We start from the raw sequence: 21,297 nt of genomic DNA on the forward strand, positions 1-21,297 counted from the left end.
ATAAGCCACTGCACCGAGCCAGAAATACCTTAATATAAGTCTAAATTAAAAAAAAAAAAATGTTCTGGAATACAAATTTAACCTTCATGCCTAGTTACTGATATGCTCAATAGGGCATGAGTGTACATGCCCACTCCATGATAGGTCATGGATTTCTGTGATGCTTTTAGAATATGAAATCACTAAAATCACCACCTCATAATTTCTAATATGAATTTCTAGTGATGATACTAAAAAAAAAAATCGGATAATCGATACACATAACACCCCAGCCTCACAGAAAATTTAAATCCTGGTTATGAACTGAAATCTATGCTTCATATTATGCTTCTTAATATAAGACTAAAAGGATTATCTGTGTTGGTACCTTTGCATCTATTTTATTATTTCATTTCCTTTTATATGCTTCATGACCGCATTCAAATAAAATCCATTTTGTTTTTTCCCCACTTAAGTTAGTTCCCTTCACATTATCTTTACTCAGCTACTGGCAGTAACATTTTAACGACCACTTTAGAGAGAAACTTAGATTCCACCAGAACAAAGAATCAAGGGTTTCGATCATACTCAATACCACAACATTTACTTATACAAGTAGCTTGCAAATTATAATTTAACGAAAGCAATATTTCACTTTTTAATTTGCCATACATATAATTTTTAAAGATAACAAACTAGTCCTCTGTAAGTACCAGCTGAGCACTCTTGCCCTGGCTCTGGAGACTGCCATATATCCAGCTGATCTCTGACACACTAATTGTGAAACCAAAAGCTACATGTGATAAAAAGGAAGTAGCCCTATGAAATGACAATCCAATGCTCAACTACGGTTTTTTACATCAGAGTTTTATAAATTATAAAAGTGTCCAAATTGACTGGAAAGTACGTATTACATTAAAATAAACTGGATGACTTTGCATAATAAACATAAATGCAAGGAGAAAGATACTCAGTTTTTTTAAGACAAAATTCCCAGCTAAACATTTCCACCTGGGGCCTTGAATAATACTGGTCTAGAAAATATATCCACTTAGTATTGATCCTATATTAATATCAGTGAGAAAAAAATAGGTTCGGTTTTATTTAAAAGGGAAGATTTGTAAAAATAACTTTCAATATTTGGAGCAGTAAAACCTAATTTTAAAAAGGAGAAGCAGCTGAAGCACTGCGATTAATTGACACTTCTTAACTGACAAACCTGACCAAAGACTATTTTGCTGGTCCTTCCTTTTGCTTGGAGGGAAGAAAGTAGTAGTACTATTTCTTAAGAAAGAGGTTTCTGACAATGAGGTTGGATATGTCTGACTTCAAGGTAGCACCTGGCACCTAGCCCCCTCTTCTTGGACATTTGGACATATCCATGACAAAGGATATGGCTGAAAACTTTATTGGAACTTCCACCTCCAATTAAGGAATTTCACCATCATAATTCATCATCATACACACAAGCATCAATCTTCCTAAGAGCAACAACAAAAAAAGTTAAAAGTAGTTCCTCACGAAAATGACTTGAAATTCCTGTATTAATAGGTGCTGTAATAAAATATTTCACTCAAAACATCTTTTGCACCTATTCCAGTCATCTGATAACAAAACCTGAACACAAATGTGATGAGAAAGTGCTAAAATTGTAATTTAACTTTTATTTCCGAAGTTATCGTTTCAGAGAACCACAAAATAAACTGGTGGTTTATCATTACTCTCATTAAATTATTACACTTGTTAAATAATTATGAGAGTTCTAGTTTCACATTTTTACCAAGAATCCTTTCCCTAACCTTGAAGATACTGCATCATTTGGAGAAAGATAACACTAAGATCAAAAGCTAAGCTAAGTCCCTTTTATAACACAGAAAGACAATAACCCTTTTGAAATCTGACCAAGGCTGGGTGCGGTGGCTCACATCTGTAATCTCAGAACTTTAGGGGACCGAGGTGGGCAGATCACCTGAGGTCAGGAGTTTGAGGCCAGCCCGGCCCACAAGGTAAAACCCTGTCTCCACTAAAAACACAAAAAATCAGCCAGGCAAGGTGGCAAGTGCCTGTAGTCCCAGCTACTTGGGAGGCTGAGGCAGGAGAATCGCTTGAATCCTCAAGGTGGAGATTGCAATGAGCCAAGATCGCACCACTGCACTCCTGCCTGGACAACGGAGTGAAACTCTGTCTGAAAAAAAAAAAAAGCATAAACTTTGGAGTATAACAGATCAGAGGTCAAATCCTTGCTCTGCTATTTATCAGCAATGTGACCTTCAACTTCAATTTCATCATCTGTAAAATGGAGATGATAACACCACCTACTTTAAGGGGTTGTGATTATTAAATGAAAAAGCACATGCAGCACACTCTGTCACAAAAATATTCAATAACTGTTGGTGGCTTATTTTCCTCACAAAGGTGTTTTATCTTGCTGCTTCTAAAATATAGCTACACATTATGGTGGTGTGGCTGTTTTACATATAAACAATTGCTTTATATACATACACATACATACATGTATGTTTCTTATCACTGTTATGAATAATTTTTCAAAAACAATCATATCTTAGTAAGCTAGAATTACTAGGTTTAAAACACAGTGGTGGTATCAGAAAAAAAGGACAGTTCTGTGCAACAACAAAAAAAAAACGACCTGAAATAGGCAAGAGTCTAAATTAGAAGTTCTCGATTTCTGGCAACTTAATCTACTAAGCCACATGGTCCTAAATATTAATGGAGGAAAAATAGTTTAATAAGGATCTCTACAGTTAGAAAGTAGCAATGTGCTAATATGTTGCATTTCACAGGGAAATCGTTTTAAAGAAAAAGGATATGTTTTATCTTGTATTCTTTTTTATTCTGCTATATTATCATTTCTTATTGTAAATTTTAAAGGTGTCAAATGTGACAATTCATAAAAATAAGACCATACACATTTTTAAAAGAAACTTCAAATCTTTGAGGCTATCTCATGTTCTTAATGCACCTGCTCTCCATCACCTACCACTGCTGGATGAGCCATAGCAACTTCTTTTCTTTCTTGCTTCCTCCTCCATTATACTTAGGTGGGTTCAGTCCAAAGAAAAAGCAATGCCATAAAGAGATGCATCTTTAAGCATTTAAATATATGTCTGGATAACCTGCCAACCACAATCCTGAATCCAATATATATTATATTATTCTGGTGGTCTTTAGAATTAGGCTTGCTTGTAATCCTGCTTGACTATGGCTTCCTACTCACAGGAATGTGACTTGTTCCTCCTTGCTGCATGCCACAGTGACTTGGGGACTAGGTGCTTTATTTGTTGGGCTTCTTGTGCCAGCACCCCAATAACGAGTTATTAGATCTCTTCAATATCTGCTCTCACTCTTTGATAGTTGGACTTCAGATTGTACATATCAACCAGGGCTTGGGTTCTATATAGACCTTGAGTAATCACATGTCACTCATTCTTTCTCCCTTGGAACACATCTCAGTGGTGCATCAAGTAACAGAGTCCTAATCCTGTACCTGCATCCCTGTCTAGTCTCATATTCTCCTTAACACAGCAGCTCCGCCTGGATTCATCACTCTGGTGATTCTCTGACCTTTAGTGATGTTCATGAGTGTGTATGGCTTAATAAGGGAGTAGTTAAGAAAATACCCATGGAGCCAAGGTAGTCAGGTAAATAAAACATATGTAAATATACAAGATGTAGAGATGGTGCGGTTTAAAAAAAAACTTTAAAAGCAACAGCAGCATGAAGCAGGGAGGCATATCCAGATTCCAATAAATGGGACACACTGGGCAAATCACATAACCTCTACAGGCCTTGGTTTTCTCCTCTTTAAATGAGGATGAGTGTGATGACTACTGAAGTGGTCTCAATCTGTGAAGCTGAAAAAAATTACCCACGCATAGCATATCTTCTTTCCAATATACAGATACTACCCATTAACTGTCAGAGATTAAAAGGGGATCCCTTATACACAAAGGCTGGAAACTCCTGGACTCTCAATCAGACATTCCCAATGGGTGTAAATGAGTTTACACTTGTGTGGTGGCCTAAGACTCTGACAAATCACAAGCATATATACATTGACGTTTTTCAGTAAGTGCCATAAAAAGCTGGGGAGTCCTGTTCTAGCTGATCACCAAGATCTCATATAGATCTATGATTCTATGATTCTAATAACACATAACACAGACTTTCATACAACAGTGTTACATTCACAGAAGCAAGTTCTTGGAGATATCTTTTATAAGATAGGGTGGATTGCTGCATGAACACACTCATTTCCTGTGGATGGTTTTAAAAGTGGCAGCCTGTGTACCTAAAACTAGCAAGGTTACTATATACTCCCCAACCCACTCATGAAAAGTCTACTGAAAGATTCTTAAGGGGCAGTTCTTAAAAGAACTAAGACTCAAAAGCATTTAACTTTTACAAGGACTTAGTGGAATGCTCTTTTCCCATAAATGCAAGTTTAGCCTAATATTAGCATATGTCTGGGACATTCATTCTATAGTAGTTCTGTGTGGCATTATGGTGCAGAAGTTTAGAGGAATCAAACTTGTTTTGCATGGATAAGTGGACCATATTGGAACTGAAGGGAGTTCTAAACTAATCTAACCAAAAATCAGGGGTATAAATTCTGAAAACTCCTTAGAAAAGGCTTGTTGAATGAAATGGATCTTGGGTTGGTCCTAAATGAGACAGAACACACACAGATTTAGGAAGAGTGCCTGTCACACAAAATAAAAATTGAGAAGCCATGAAAAAATGGACAAAAAGCAGAAAATACACATGCTAAATCAGAAAGCTGAGTTAATGAACAAAGATCGTCAGCTCAGGCCTGCACACACAATATATACATATATATAGCTCTCTATACTTGAAGTCAAGGGAGTTTTGTTACATTCTATTTATGAACTAAATATAATTAGAAAAAATATTGTCCTTTAGAAAAAGTAAGAACAAGAATCAGTAACAGAAGGGAAAGAAAGATTCTAGGACTAATGGCTTAAGAATTTAAGAGGCCTCTGTAAATACAAAATTTTTAGTATGTGCATTTTTAGGACAAAGGAATTCACTGTTTTCTTCAGATTCTGAATGAGATCAATAATCCTAAATTAGTTAAGAATCTACAGATTTAAGTAAAAATCCAAAGCCATTTGAATATCCATTCTTCAGAATTTAAGAAGACAATTTCAGGCTGGGTACAGTGGCTCACGTCTGTAATCCCAGCACTTTGGGAGGCTGAGGCAGGTGCATCACCTGAGGTCAGGAGTTCAAGACCAGCCTGACCAACGTGGCAAAACTCCGTCTCTACTAAAAATACAAAAATTAGCTGGGCCAGTAGTCCAGTAGTCCCAGATACTCAGTGAGGCTGAGGCAGGAGAATTGCTCGAACTCAGGAGGCGGAAGTTGCAGTGAGCACGCCAGCCTGGGTGGCAGAGCAAAACCCTGTCTCAAAAAAAAAAAAAAAAAAAAAAAAAGAAAGAAAGAAAGAAGACAATTTCTTTTTTTTTTTTTTTTTTTTTTTTTTTTTTTGAGGCGGAGTTTCGCTCGTTACCCAGGCTGGAGTGCAATGGCGCGATCTCGGCTCACCGCAACCTCCGCCTCCTGGGTTCAGGCAATTCTCCTGCCTCAGCCTCCTGAGTAGCTGGGATTACAGGCACGCGCCACCATGCCCAGCTAATTTTTTGTATTAGTAGAGACGGGGTTTCACCATGTTGACCAGGACGGTCTCGATCTCTTGACCTCGTGATCCACCGGTCTCGGCCTCCCAAAGTGCTGGGATTACAGGCTTGAGCCACCGCGCCCGGCCAGAAGACAATTTCTTAAATAAAAAAATGCTACTACAGAAATTGTACTGCTGTCTGTGGCTATACCACCCTAAATGTGCCTGATCTCGCCTGATCTCAGAAGCTAAGCAGGGTCAGGCCTGGTTAGCACTTGGATGAGCAGAAATGGTACTCCTTTATTCTTAGCTAATTTTCTAGGATTGTGTATAATTTGCAGTACTTACTGCAAAGTATGAAGATATAAAGTATAGTAAATGATAGGAAAAAGTTTTGATTTTACAAAACTCTAACCATATCAAGTTGCATATTGAGAAGTAGGTGTTTCATCCAAAGTAACACTTAAAAGATAATATAGGCAGGGCGCGGTGGCTCACGCCTGTAATCCCAGCACTTTGGGAGGCCCAGGCGGGTGGATCACGAGGTCAAGAGATAGAGACCATCCTGGTCAACATGGTGAAACCCCGTCTCTACTGAAAATACAAAAAATTAGCTGGGCATGGTGGCGCGTGCCTGTAATCCCAGCTATTCAGGAGGCTGAGGCAGGAGAATTGCTTGAACCCAGGAGGCAGAGGTTGCGGTGAGCCGAGATCGTGCCATTGCACTCTAGCCTGGGTAACAAGAGCGAAACTCCGTCTCAAAAAAAAAAAAAGAAAAGAAAAGAAAAGAAAAAAAGAAAAAAGATAATGTATAAATTTAATGTCAATGGACTAAGCAAACTGTTTCCCATATACTATCCATGAGAAGGGATCAATAACCAAACTGATAGTACAATATTGCCCTCTACTGGACACAACTAGTAAAGATGAACCTAAAAGAACTAAAACTGAAAAGCATTTAGCTTTTAAAAGGACTTAATGGAATACCCTCTTTTTCCATAAATACAAATTTAGCCTAATATTAGCATATGTCTGGGACATTCATTCTATAGTTTTTGTGTGGCATTATGGTATAGAAGTTTAGTTGAATCAATCATGAATATAAAATAACATAAAAAATAACCACTAAAGGGCCAGGTGCAGTGGTCTTTAATACTAGCACTTTGGGAGGCCAAGCCAGGAGGATCACTTGAGCCCAAGAGTTCATGACCAGCCTGGGCACTTTAGAGAGACCGCATCTCTACAAAAAAATAAAAAATAAGTTAGCTGGGCATAGTGGTATGCACCTGTGGTCCCAGTAACTCAGGAAGCTAAGGCGGGAGGATCACTTGAGCCTAGGAGGTCAAGGCTGCAGTGGCTGTGATCGTGTCACTGTACTCCCTGAGACCCCATCTCAAATAAATAAACACTATATTAAGTATTTTTCTTAAAACTATATAGAATCTTAGAGTTGAAAAGGCTTAAGATCTCTAGTCTAACCAACTATATAGTGCACACTTTCCTTCTATATATCTTGGCCAAGTACAGCTGGCATTCTGTATCTGTGGATCCTGCATCAGTGGATTCAATCAACCCTGGATAGAAAACATTTGGAGGGGGAAGGATCTGTACTAAACAGGTACAGACTTTTTCCGGTTATTATTCCCTAAATAATGTAGCCTAACGACTATTTACATAGCACCCACATTGTATTACATAAGTAATCTTGAGATGATTAAAGTATATAAAAGGATGTAAGTTACATGCAAATAGTATACTATTTTATATGAGAAACTTAAGCATCTGTGGATTTTGATATCTGTGAGGGGCTCAGGGCTTCTGCAACCAATCCTCCGCAGATATCAAGGGACAACTGTAGTTGTCCAGCCTTGGCTTAAACACCCTAGTGACGGAAAATCTCTGGAAACCTGTTATCCTGTTCTGGATAATTCTCAATTCTTAATAGCTCTTGATTCTATGCTTGCAGCAATCTAATTCCTTTTTTATAAGGAAGCCCCTCAAATATTTAAGGAAAGCGAACTCATCCCACTGAATCATCTATTCTCCAAATTAAATAACCCAAGTTCCTTCAGCAGTGGCTCCTGTGACCAGGTTTCAGATGGCTCCACCATTCTGAATGCACTAAATCCTCTAGATGTATATTGATTTTCTATTGCTTCTATAACAAATCATCACAAATTTAGTGGTTTAAAACAACACCAATTTATTATCTTTAGGTTGCAGGTCTCATACAGGTCTCACTGGGTTAAAATCAAGGTATCAGCAGGGCTGTGTTCCCTTCTAGAGGCTGTAAGTAGTAAATTCGTTTTCTGCCTTTTCTAGCTTCAAAAGAACATCTGAATTCCTTGGCTCATGGCTCCCTTCCTCCATCTTCAGAATAAACAATATTACATCTCTCTTACTATTATTTTATAATCACATCTCCTTCTTACCCTGACCTCTGCCAGGAAAAATACTTTTGCAGACTAGTGATCATGTCCACCTGGGTAATCCAGGCTAATCTCCCCATCTTTAACCTTAATCACATCTGCAAAATCCCTTTTTTATTTTTATTTTATTTTTGAGACAGAGTATCTCTCTTTAGCCCAGGCTGGAGTGCAGTGGCACGATCTCAGCTCACTGCAACCTCCACCTCCCAGGTTGAAGCGATTCTCCCGCCTCAGCCTCCCCAAGTAGCTGGGACTACAGGTATGTGGCACCACGCCCAGCTAATTTTTGTATTTTTAGTAAAGACGGGGTTTCACTAAAACCCGGCTGATTTGGCCAGGCTGGTCTCTCAAACTCCTGACCTCATGATCTGCCCGCCTTAGCCTCTCAAAGTTCTGGAATTATAGGCATGAGACACTGTGCCTGGTCCAAATCCCTTTTTTAAATGTAAGGTAGCACATTCATAAATTCTGGAGATTAGGGCATGACTACACAAAATGTCTTCCCATTTTTCCTTGTTGCTTTAAAGTAGAATGCTCCAACAAACATGGCATTCCAAGAATGGCCAGCATTAAGTAAAAGACAATTGTCACCCTCCTTATTCCAGATATACTTCTATCTAGACTAAGATCCAAAGTGTTTACCTAATCATACTCCTAATTCTTACTGTCTCATTATCTATATCTTTACTAAAACACCTACACTTTCTCTGTAAACACAGATTCTAAGCCACTCTTGCCTCATCCTTTACTTGGTAGTTTTTTAAAACCCAAATATAAGAACTTATGTTCATCCCTGTTAAATGTGATCTTGTCAGCTGGGCGTGGTGGCTCACACTTGTAATCCCAGCACTTTGGGAGGCTGAGGCTTGAGGTCAGGAGTTCAAGACCAGAGTGTCCAACATAGTAAAACCTCATCTCTACTAAAAATATAAAATTAGCTGGGTGTGGTGGCAGGCACCTATAGTCCCAGCTACTCAGGAGGCTGAGGCAGGAGAAACGCTTGAACCCAAGAGGCAGAGGTTGCAGTGAGCTAAGCTTGTACCACTGTACTCCAGCCTGGGCAACAGGTCTCAAAATAAATAAATACATAAACAAATTTGATCTTGTTAGATTTTCCCTAACTAGATCTTTTTGGATCTTAATTCTAACAATCTATCTGCTATACTCTCAACTCTGTGTCATGCACATCTATTTGTGTTCCCATTATATCATCACTGATAGAAATTATGAAGAGGAAAGAGTATAAAACGAGTCCTACAGCACGTCAGAAATCTCTCTGAAGTTCAGTGATCCTTGAATTTTAATGTGTACCCAAGTGGTCCTTGAATTTCAATGAGCATAGAAATTCAAGGAGCTTCTGTGCCCTACCCCTAGAGATTATGATTTAGGAGGTCTGAGACAAGGCCGAGCCATCTGTTTTCAATGTCTTTCCCCAAGTGAATTTCAGATGGTTGATCTGTAGACATTTGGAGAAACAGTGCCCAATGTGATACTCATCATAAGTCAACTCCTTTTGGGTATGGCCACTCTGGCATAATCCAACCAATTATCTTCACATCCTCCTCATGCTCCCTGCCACTTTTAGGAAGTTATCATAAGAAAGAAACCTATTCAAATGACTTGCCAAAATCCAGTTGTGCTGGTGTTACTGTATTTCCCTGCTTTACCAGTCCTGCTAGCCTATAAAGGAAGAAATAATGCAGACATGACTTATTCTTAGTGAATCTGTTCAGTGTACCCACAACCAATTCTTCCTTACGCTCAGTGCCCACAATTTGCTCTTTTAGTTCCTGATCTAGAATCCTACCAGGGTTTCAGGGTCAAGCTCACCAGTTGGTAGTTAACAGAACCAACTTTCTTCACCTTTGGAAAATTGCAACTGCTGTTATCTGTCTCCAGTCATTTGTAAAAGCTGCTATTTTTAACCCATTTATTTCTAGTGTTCCATTATTAGAACGCTAAGCTTGCGGGAATTATTTATATGCTACCGCTTAAGGTCATCACTAAGTTTTGACTTTTCACCAAAAAAATTTGCAACCTCCAGCATAAATGGGTTAAAAGCCCTCAAAAATCAGGGACAGCTCCAAGTTCTTTCTGAAGCTATACTGGAATGTAATGCACCCAGGCCTGAACATCTGAACCCATTTTGAAAATCTTTACCACGTGGAACATTCATTCTCCCTTACCAATGATCACTCTACTCCTTTTCAGTAGGAAGATCGTTTTCCTCGACATAAAGGACAGAAGCAAAACAGATTTTTCAGAGTCCTACTTTCTCTATATCATGCATCAATAGTACATTATCAGTTCCAAACAGCAGATCTATCCATCCTTTTCATCTTTTTCTTGCTCTAAACATAATTTTAAGTACATAAATCTTCCTTAGCAATTCTTACAAGCTTCTATTCATTAGTGGCTTTAGTTTTCTGGTTGCTGTTTTTAAAAACATAAGCCATCCTCTTTCTTTCTTTCTTTTTTTTTTTTTTTTTTTTTGAGATGGAATCTCGCTCTCTCACCCAGGCTGGAGTGCAGTGGCACAGTCTCGGCTCACTGCAGCCTCTGCCTCCCAGATTCAAGTGATTCTCCTGCCTCAGTCTCCCAAGTAGCTAGGACTACTAGTAGTAGGTACTACTACTAGTACCTGCCACCACACCCAGCTAATTTTGTATTTTTAGTAGAGACGGGGTTTCACCATGTTGGCCAGGCTGGTCTCAATTTCCTGACCTCATGATCCACCCACCTCAGCCTCCCAAAGTGCTGGGACTACAGGCGTGAGCCACCATGCTCAGCCAAGAAATGCAAATTCTGAGGCTCAAGCGATCCTCCCACCTCAGTCTCCCAAAGTGCTGGGATTACAGCCATGAGCTACTGCAACTGGCCATTTAATTTTTAAAAAAACATTACTGGAGGCCACCCCTTGTTTCTTTTGTAAGCAGGAATATAATAAATACCACCATATTGATAAAATATTATTTGCTTTAAATATATCTGTGATAATCTACTTCTTAGAAGTAGAAAAAATAAAATCATTCAAATGGACTCAATTGTATATTCTAGTGTGAATTAATGAGATAATTGACATCAATCAATTTTATGGGCAGTATATTGATGTTTGTTCCACAAACAAAGAAGTTCTAAGGTAGAGATATTTACAAGGTCTAAGTTGAAAGCCATGTAGAACATGGTACTAGAGAAATCACAGAATTTATATTCGAAATGCAGAATATTCTGAAGATATGTGTAACTACTTTTAATTGAGATGTGTAACAAATAAATAGTTTAAAAAGCAATTTCTATCCAGCCTGGCTTGCACAGCATATCTCAACTCCAAAGAAGTACTAAAAGATGCCAATAAGAGAAAGTAACATAATAATAAAAGAAAATCATGAAGTGAACCATAAACATAATTTTCTGAAGACATCTGGGATGTGAAAAGAGTATACTGCATATAAAACTATGATTTCTTTAATTATTCTTAGGAAATGAATAGGTAAAATATGTTACTCATTACTACAAATAAAACAATAAAACAGCACACTAAACTGTGGAAATATTAATTCTTCAATAATCGGAACAGTGACATATTTCTGCTAAATAGTTTTCTGGCTAAAATTAGTTATAAAAAGTAGAGTTTGAGCAGAATAATTCTATTTTTAAAAACAGTATCTTCTGTTTCTAATATGGAGTATAAATACCTCATAAATAGTAACAATATTGTTAAAATTATAAAATAAGTGATAAAAATGGACAACACAAATCTTAATGTAAAAATATAAACTTTGATTCACAGGTTCTGACGGTTAGGGAAATATATAAACATAAGCTTTGAGAGGAAGGATTTGCTGGTAAGATATATAACCACATTCAGAAAATATACTTCTTATTCCTATTTCTATTACTCAAAACTCTCACTAAAGTGAGAGTCACTCAGCTTTTGAAAGTGTGTTTCTCTGTACCAAAATTGGACCAGAAGATGACACATCAGTGAGAAATGCTTTGATGACTGACTAGAACATGACTCTAAGTGTTTATAAACCCAGTATATCATCATGATCATCATCCCATTTATACTTCCATTTGCTCAGTTAGTTATTTTGTTAGCAACACAGATACTATATAAAATCATCCTACTCTTTTTCACTTTCTGGCTCTTCATCATTCCATCCAGCTTCAACAATCTTCAGCTTATTTGGGGCTAATAAACATGCTCACCCAAAGAAAGTGAGGGTTTACAATGTAATGTTCTGGTGATGCTGTACGCTTCTTAGGGGAAAGACATCTCATAAATATAAACAGTTATGCTTAGAACCCATGATTGTTTGGGAGGCTGAGGTAGGAGAATTGCTTGAACCGGGACCCAGAAGGCAGAGGCTACAATGAGCCGAGATTGTACCACTGCACTCTAGCCTGGGCTACAGAGCGAGACTCCATCTCAAAAAAACAAAAAACAAACAAACAAAAAAACCATGGTTGTAATTTGAGATTACAGAAGTTTCTTACTATACTTCATTTAACAGTATTAACAAAGCTTTATGTTTTCATGTCAGTTTTGACACATAAGAATATTACAGTAATGACTTTTTTTTCACTCAACAAAGAAAACAGTTTCTAAAAATGAGGCTATTTCTCTCCCTTTTGTCATTGACCAGAAGATAAGCCATCTTTTTATATTTTACACCAGAAGAAAGAAGGTTCATCATAATTGAAATGACCCTATTCTAGGACCATTCTAAAATGCACATATCCACCTCAAAAGATCTCCGGAAACCTAGTCAAATCTCTTTCTCTGACCATCATGCCTTACGTGGAGCTAATAATGAATGTCTGCAACTGATTGAGGGCCTTTAAAAAAGATGACAGTCCTAGGGCAAACTAACTTGCTTTGTTAGGACAAAACTGATTCCTTTTGTCATTTACTCATTCAAAAAGTATTTATTAAGCAGCTATAAATTACTTCAATCATTCAATATGTACACAAAATGTAAAAAACATAATAAATATTTCTACATTCCCATTTTTTGAAAAATTCCTAGCATGCACTTCACATACAGTTTTTTGCATGCAAATGAACTTACCTCTCTTACAGACAGTTGTGGTGGGAAGGAGACTGAAAATACCAAGCTGGTGAATTCAAACCCAGAGGCCTCAACCTTTTGACACACCTAAAAAAGTATTACAATTGTGTAAATTCTCAGGAATTGCCAAAAATATCACTTACTCAAATCTTCATAACATGAATTTTTGGTCCAGGAAATGACATGGCAAAAATTCCAAACTTTCACATTTGACAGTGGAACACTCACAAATATCTTAAGATTTAATATTGCCTAACTATGACCCTGAAGACTAATACCACAAGGAAACAAAACAGCCAGGAGTGACATCTGCAGAATAAACTACTAAGTGTTAAAATATCTTTCTATTAGGTCACCTTCTAATTTTCAAACAAAATAAACCCAAACATAGCACTCTTGACAGAAGAAAACAAAACGCAATACCACGTTCACTTACCTTTTTTATTTTCTTTGAGATGGAGTCTAGCTCTGTCGCCCAGACTGGAGTGCAGTGGTGCGATGTTGGCTCACTGCAGCCTCCACCTCCCGGGTTCAAGCAATTCTCCTGTCTCAGCCTCCTGAGTAGCTGGGATTACAGGCGCCTGCCACTACACCCACATAATTTTTGTACTTTTAGTAGAGACAGGGTTTCACTGTGTTGGCCAGGCTGATCTCAAACTCCTGACATCATAATCTACCTGCCTTGGCCTCCCAAAGTGCTGGGATTACAAGCATGAGCCACCGTGCCCAGTGAAATCATTTACCTTCTACAAGGCTGTACTCTCCTGGACAATAATGATTAGAAATGAACTTTTCTATTACTTAGCTATGTTAAACAGCAAAATGAAAACAAGTTATATTTTTCTTCAACTAAATAGCACTTATGCTTTTAAAATAAAAGCATTTTATTTAAAAATAAAAGCCACCAGCTTTTGTTTTTAAAAAAAATTAAGAAAATATTTTAATGATCCAATTGTGTGAAACAAGTTGAATATGAATGGCAGTGTTCCTTTCAATATAAGAATTCTTGCCGGGCGCGGTGGCTCACGCCTGTAATCCCAGCACTTTGGGAGGCCGAGGCGGGTGGATCACGAGGTCAAGAGATCGAGACCACCCTGGTCAACATGGAGAAACCCCGTCTCTACTAAAAATACAAAAAATTAGCTGGGCACGGTGGTGCGTGCCTGTAATCCCAGCTACTCAGGAGGCTGAGGCAGGAGAATTGCCTGAACCCAGGAGGCGGAGGTTGCAGTGAGCCGAGATGGCGCCATTGCACTCCAGCCTGGGTAACAAGAGCGAAACTCCGTCTCAAAAAAAAAAAAAAAAAAAAAAAAAGAAATCTTAAAGCTAGGCATGGTGGCCTGTGCCTGTAGTCCCAGCTACTTGGGAGGCTAAGGTGTGAGGATCACTTGAACCCGGAGGTGGAGGTTGCAGTGAGCTGATATTGTACCACTGCACTCCAGCCTGGGTGACAGAGTGAGACCCTGTCTCAAAAACAAAAAAAAGAAGGCCGGGCGCAGTGGCTCACACCTGTAATCCCAGCACTTTGGGAGGCCAAGTTGGGCAGATTACCTAAAGTCAAGATTTCAAGACTAGCCTGGCCAACATGGTGAAACTCCGTCTCTACTAAAAATACAAAAATTAGCTGGGCGTGGTAGCACGTTCCTGTAATCCCAGCTACTTAGGAGGCTGAGGCAGGTGAATCACTTGAACCTGGGAGGCGGAGGTTGCAGTGAGCTGAGATTGCACCATTGCATTCTAGCCTGGGTGACAAGAGCGAAACTCGTGTCTCAAAAAAAAAGAAAGAGAAAAAAAAAATTCTTGGCCTTGGCCAGATGCCGTGGCACACACCTGTAATCCCAGCACTTTGGGAGGCCAAGGCAGGAGGATCACTTGAGGCCAGGAGTTCAAGACCAGCACAGTAACATAAGGAGACCCTGCCTCTACAAAAAGATTAAAAAATTGGGTGTGCATGGTGGTACATTCCTGTAGCCTTAGCTACTCAGGAGGCTGATGTAGGAGGATTGCTTGAGCCCAAGAGCTGGAGGCTGCAGTGAGCTGTGATTGGACAATAGCACTCCACCCTGGGCAATTGAATGAGACCCCCTTCCCCCCAAAAAAGAATTGTCTTGTCTCCAAAAAAGAAAAGAAATAATTATTGGTCTTAGGACTGAAAATCTCCATGTAATTGCACCTATAATGAAAACAGGTTATTTACCTTTTTAACGAAATCTTTCTCACAGAATTCTTGAAGAATTCCTAGGCATATATTACATACATTTAAATTTGAGTTCTTGGAAGCAATGCTTCCATCTTGACTAACAGAAATCCTTCCCTCTCCATTCTGACTTAGATTATCAACACTATCTTCCAGTTCTTGCAGTCGAATTTTCTTGGGAGGTGGGTTCATAACTTCCAAAATTAATTCATCTTTTTCAGTTTCCAGAAATTTCTGTAGTTCACTGAGCAACTCCTGAAAAGTTAATAAAAGAAAAAGTAATGACCCACTGAGAATGCCCCTAAGGCTCTCTAGGTAAGATGAAACAAGAAAATACAAGTGAAAATTAGGACATATCACAGATTTTACATTGACATATCAGCTCTGAAGCAATCCAGTTATTTTATTAGACAGCATTGGCTTTTATGGAATTTAAAAGAGAATTACCTATCTCTATTATATATACATGAATACATTTCAAAAGAGTTCCATATATCAGTGAATATATTCCTAGGCATATATTACATACATTTAAATTTGAGTTCTTGGAAGCAATGCTTCCATCTTGACTAACAGAAATCCTTCCCTTTCCATGCTGATTTAGATTATCAACACTATCTTCTAGTTCTTGCAGTCGAATTTTCTTGGGAGGTAGGTTCATAACTTCCAAAATTAATTCATCTTTTTTGGTTTCCAGCTTCCAACTCAAAAGTCATAAATCTGAGGGAGAAAGGCTCCATTAACAAATTTATTAATTTGTAGTTCTGTTGTGAGAGTCATTCACTTGCTAATTTCAGTAAAAACAAACTTCAATTCTAGTGATTAACATAAAAAAATACAAACTGAATTTCCATCCTTGCTAGGTTATTTAATAATCTCATAATGACTAAAAGCTCACAAGTATAATATTTAATATAAAATCTGATCATTAGGGTAGTCTATTAAGTAAAAATAATTTGGAGACAATTTACTAAGAAAGGTACACAAATGCTGACAATGCTGAAAGTTAGCATATGTTTACAAACCATTTATATAGATTAATTGAAAGATGTGCTTTACTATATTCTAGTTTGCCTAATTTCTGTCATTTCTTGTATTAGAATGTTAAAAACTTGTATTTCTTTGAAACCATTCTCACATTTCTCTCATTCAGATATTCCTCTCATCTAAATACTCAGAGGATTTTCCTGTTTTGTTTAGACAGGTTTTATTATCCCACTGTTGAATAAATATCTTTTTAAAATTCATTCAGATGACAATTTACTGACTCTAAAGGGAAAAAAATCTTTCACTCAAGCAAATTTAAATTTATTTTATTGAGAAATTAGCTCTCCTGCTTTAATAGAGAAATACAGACACATACATATACAGGTACATTTTGACTCACACAAAGATGTTTGTTGTTACCTAAGATCTATAATATCAGTATAACACAGTGCGTATACAGATGTGCATGTATATACATAGCTACATGAATAGAACAGATCGAAATTTAAGAACATTTCAAAAAAACCGTCCTAATATTCTTGTATATTTATTTACATAAAATGAAACAAACAAAAGTTGATAATACTCAGTCTCTTAATATAAATTTAAAATCTAATAACAGATTAGGTTATAATGTGTCTGAAAAAAATGTATAAGCAGGGTTACATAAAACCAGTCATTACTTTATAGTCATATTGTGCATAAATGAATATACACATATTTAAATCATCATAGCACAAGTACCATTTCTGGTTTTCTTTTTTTTTTTTCTTTTGAGATGGAGTCTCACTCTGTTGCCCAGGCTCGAGTGGAGTGGCATGATCTTGGCTCACTGCAACCTCCATCCCCTGGATTCAAGCGATTTTCCTGCCTCAGCCTCCTGAGTAGCTGAAATTACAGGCACCTGCCACCGCACCCGGCTAATTTTGTATTTTTAGTAGAGACAGGGTTTCACCATCTTGGCCAGGCTGGTCTTGAACTCCTGACCTCTGATCCACCCGCCTCAGCCTCCCAAAGTGCTGGGATTACAGGCATGAGCTACCGCACCCGGCCGACTTCTGGTTTTCAAAGTGTTTCCACATACTTTATTAGGTACTGTCTTTTAAAGTCCTGTGAGGTGGGTATTATCATCATTCCCATTTACAGAGGAGTAAACTGAAGCTGGAAAATGGTGGAACTGGGATTCAAATCCATGTCTTGTAGCTCCAAATCCTAGGTTTTGAATTCAGACAGACTGTTCAAATCCTAGCTTGCTCACTTAATAGCTGTGTAACTTTGGGCAGGTTGCTTAACCTCTCTGTATCTCAGTTTCTTCATCTGAAAATAGAGACAATCATAGTATGTACTTACCTAATCAGTTATTATGAGAATTATATGAGAGCTTGACATATAGTAATGATAATTGAATATAGTATATTATAGCATACTACTAACTCCTGGACAATTTTTTAAATTACAAGAAATTGTGTGTGTGTATGTGTTGTATGCATACTGTTTATAATGTATATATTTACATATGTATTATTACTATCTGCCTCTAAAAAGAGTATAACTTCTAGAATCAAACGTTTGAAGTTACATATCTTATGCAAAAAAGTATTATATGAAATGTCAAAGCTCTCTGTATACTACCATAAATGTCAAAGATCTCTGTATATTACTTTTGTCATTAATAACAATAATAATGACAATAAGCATTTATTTTTAGAGGGTTCCAAATACCTATTTATAAATACAAATGGAAATACAGAAAATAGGAAAAACAGAAAAAGGCAACCATACCCACAATACTTCCACTTAGTAGGACATGTAAGGAGGAAGCAATATTTTGTGATATTCTGTTCAGGTATCTTTTAGGAAACATCTATACAAATGTTAAATGCACCAGGGAGTTCCTCCACAAAGATCCCTCTACACTAAATGTTAGACAGCTAGACAGAATCACTTAAGAAGGAATTTAACATTTCTGAGACTCTTCCAAAATTATGATTATCACTTATTATAGTTTTTTTAATTTAAAAAATAGTTATGGATAGATACTTGCTCTCAAAAGTACAGGTATTCATTGTAAAATATAGAGAAGCTTCCCTTAACTCGAAAAAAAGAAAAAGAAAATACCTTGTATGGAAGTTTATAAGGTGCATGAAAATCCACACCACAGAATCTGAAGATACATCTTGGACAAGTACCAGTATTGAGCAACAACTGGGCCACATGCTTGCTTTCCTCGGTCAGTGGGAACATACTGAATAATTATAACTAGAAAGACAAAAGTAAAACTAATGAGCAGCTTCTGGATTTTACTGTCACAGACAAATAAGTCATAATGTTTAGGGATAAAGACTAGCTTTTATTTGAAAAACACTATTGTGTACTCTCTAACCAAGCCCATATACACATATTCATTATACACATATTCTAAAATGCAAACTTGAAGGAAGTTTATAAGATGGATCCAGTAAAGGTTTCTAATTGTCAAGGAATTTTGTTTAGCATTCTGAATTATGATACATCAATATAACTAAGCTGATCAAAAGAAATAAAAATAATCAAGAATGGTTGCTTCTGAGGAGGATAATGAAAACAGAAGAACAGAGTGAAATTTTGCTTTTTCTTTTGTACTATTCAGTATTGTACAAAGTTAATTCATTAAACTTTTCCTATCAGAAATTAAAAATGAGTTTGCTGGTGTTTGGGCTAAGAGAGCCATACCCCAAAATAAAAGCCTCAGCAGCAGCCTCAGAAGCAAATGTTTTTCTCTAACCTTCTGCCCTCTTGTCTGTCAGTCCCATTCTCCCCCAGACTAGCCATAGAAAAACTACAGTCCCTCTTCCTCAAGGTGAGTCATAGAAACCAGAACCCCCTTTCCCTAAAGCCAGTCATAAAATCTAAAAATATTACTCAAATTTGGCTGAGTATGGTGGCTTGCACCTGTAATCCCAGCACTTTGGGAGGGCGAAGTGGGTGGATCACCTGAGGTCAGGAGTTTGAGACCAGTCTGGCCAACATGGTGAAATCCTGTCTCTACTAAAAATACAAAAAAACAAAAATTAGCCGGGCATGATGCTGGGCGCCTATAATCCCAGCTACTTGGGAGGCTGAGGCAGGAGAATCACTTGAACCTGGGAGGTGAAGTTTGCACTGAGCTGATATGGCACCACTGTACTCCAGCCTGGGCGACAAGAGCAAACCTTTGTCTCAAAAAAATAATAATTATATGTATATGTACATACACACACACACACACACACACACACACACACACACACCCCTCAAATTTTCCCTCCACTTTTCTGAGTAAAAACTGACCATGAAAAATGAGGCAAAGTGCAGTGGCTCACACCTATAGTCTCACCACTTTGTGGAGCTGAGGTGGAGGATCGTTTGAGGCCAGGAGTTTGAGACCAGCCTGGGCAACACCATGAGACCCTGTCTCTACAAAAAAAATTGAAAAATTAGCTGGGCATGGTGGTGCACAGCTGTAGTCACAGCTACTGAGAAGACTGAGGTGGGAGGATTGCTTGAGCCAAAGAGGTAGAGGTTGTAGTGAATCAAGATCATGCCACTGTACTCCAACCTGGGTGACAGTGCAAGACCCTGTCTCTAGAAAGCAAAGGAAAAAAAAAAAGAAGACAAATTATCTGACCTCTCCTTGACCGTAGGTCAAAAGACCCTCCATTCCACAACAGGTCCTGCCCTATACCTAAAAGGCAGGAATGCATGCTCTGAGAGGCCGAGAAGAACCTAGACAGACAGGCTTGCTGGGTTTCCCCATTCAGTTAATTACTCTTTTTTGTCCCATCATATTTCTACATGCTGCCCATACTTTGACAAAACTAAACATAAAAATGGACAATTTCCTGTTATCATGTCTTCATTCTGAAGGCTCCTGTGTATACACATTACATAAACGTGTATGCCTTTTCTCCCATTAATCAATTTGCCTGATGTCAGTGATTTTCGGAGAACCTCTAGTGGCTAGGGGCCTTGGCATTCAGACTAGACAAAAAATCAGATCAGTCTTCATTATATAGTACTTGACTACACTTAATGATAGTTTAGTAGTCAACTGTTTAAAACAAATTGAGGCCGGGCACAGTGGCTCACATCTGTAATCCCAGCACTTTGGGAGGCCGAGGCAGAAGGCCACTTGAGGTCTGGAGTTCGAGACCAGCTTGGCCAACATGGAGAAACCCCGTCTCTACTAAAAATACAAAAATTAGCCGGGTTTGGTGGCAGGCACCTGTACTCCAGCCTGGGTGAAAGAGCAAGACTCTGTCTCAAAACAACAACAACAAACAACAACAATGACAACTGATCAGCAGGTCCAAAAACATCAACTTTACTTTGATGATATAATGACTAAATGGCAACCACCTGTTAACAAAATAAAAATCTGTCCCTTTCATGGGTAAAATCTCCAACAAAAGGCCGGGTGCGGTGGCTCACATCTGTAATCCCAGAACTTTGGGAGGCTGAGGCGGGCAGATCACCTGAGGTCAGGAGTTCGAGACCAACCTGGCCAACATGTTGAAACCCCACCTCTACTAAAAATACAAAAAATTAGCCAGGTGTGTTGGTGTGCACCTGTAACCCCAGCTACTCAGGAAGCTGAGACAGGAGAATTGCTTGAAACCAGAAGGTGGAGGTTGTAGTCAGCTGAGATTGTGCCACTGCACTCTAGCCTGGGCAACCAGAGTGAAACTCGATCTCAAAAAAAAAAAAAACCCTCCAAAAAAACAAATTAAGTACAAAATATTTGAGCGCAACTGTTTGCTTAATTAAGTAGCCAATTTTTGCAATTTAAACAAACTGACAAAAAAATACTATATAGAGAATAAGGGCAAATCTGTTACCAGGAAGGAGGCATACTAAAAATTCAAACAACCTAATTTGTTTAGCAAAACTAGATCTCTGAATTAGTGAAACAGTCTGTATTACCTTAAAATGATATTTAAAGCAATATTT

The 21,297-nt window shown here is 38.0% G+C and overlaps 1 protein-coding gene across 9 annotated transcripts in view; it reads right to left on the reverse strand.

The window, feature by feature from the left end:
• Positions 1–21,297, reverse strand: part of PUS10 (pseudouridine synthase 10) — a 70,167-nt gene that overhangs the window by 45,101 nt on the left and 3,769 nt on the right. For 7 of the 9 annotated variants that reach the window (XM_064364153.1, XM_064364149.1, XM_064364150.1 and 4 more), the window contains exons 2-4: positions 18,448–18,588; positions 15,343–15,597; positions 13,146–13,232 (exon numbers count right to left, since the gene is read on the reverse strand). In XM_064364153.1, coding sequence (XP_064220223.1) covers positions 13,146–13,232; positions 15,343–15,597; positions 18,448–18,573 — 468 coding nt within the window. In that variant the 5' untranslated portion in view covers positions 18,574–18,588. Of the gene's footprint in view, positions 1–13,145; positions 13,233–15,342; positions 15,598–15,871; positions 16,063–18,447; positions 18,589–21,297 lie in introns of those variants that run through there. The other 2 variants (XM_064364146.1, XM_064364154.1) reach the window with 2 other exon arrangements.

The sequence above is a fragment of the Aotus nancymaae genome, unplaced genomic scaffold (genome assembly GCF_030222135.1).
Source record: "Aotus nancymaae isolate 86718 unplaced genomic scaffold, 86718_ANA_hifiasm-v0.15.2.pri h1tg000057l, whole genome shotgun sequence".
NCBI lineage: Eukaryota > Metazoa > Chordata > Mammalia > Primates > Aotidae > Aotus > Aotus nancymaae.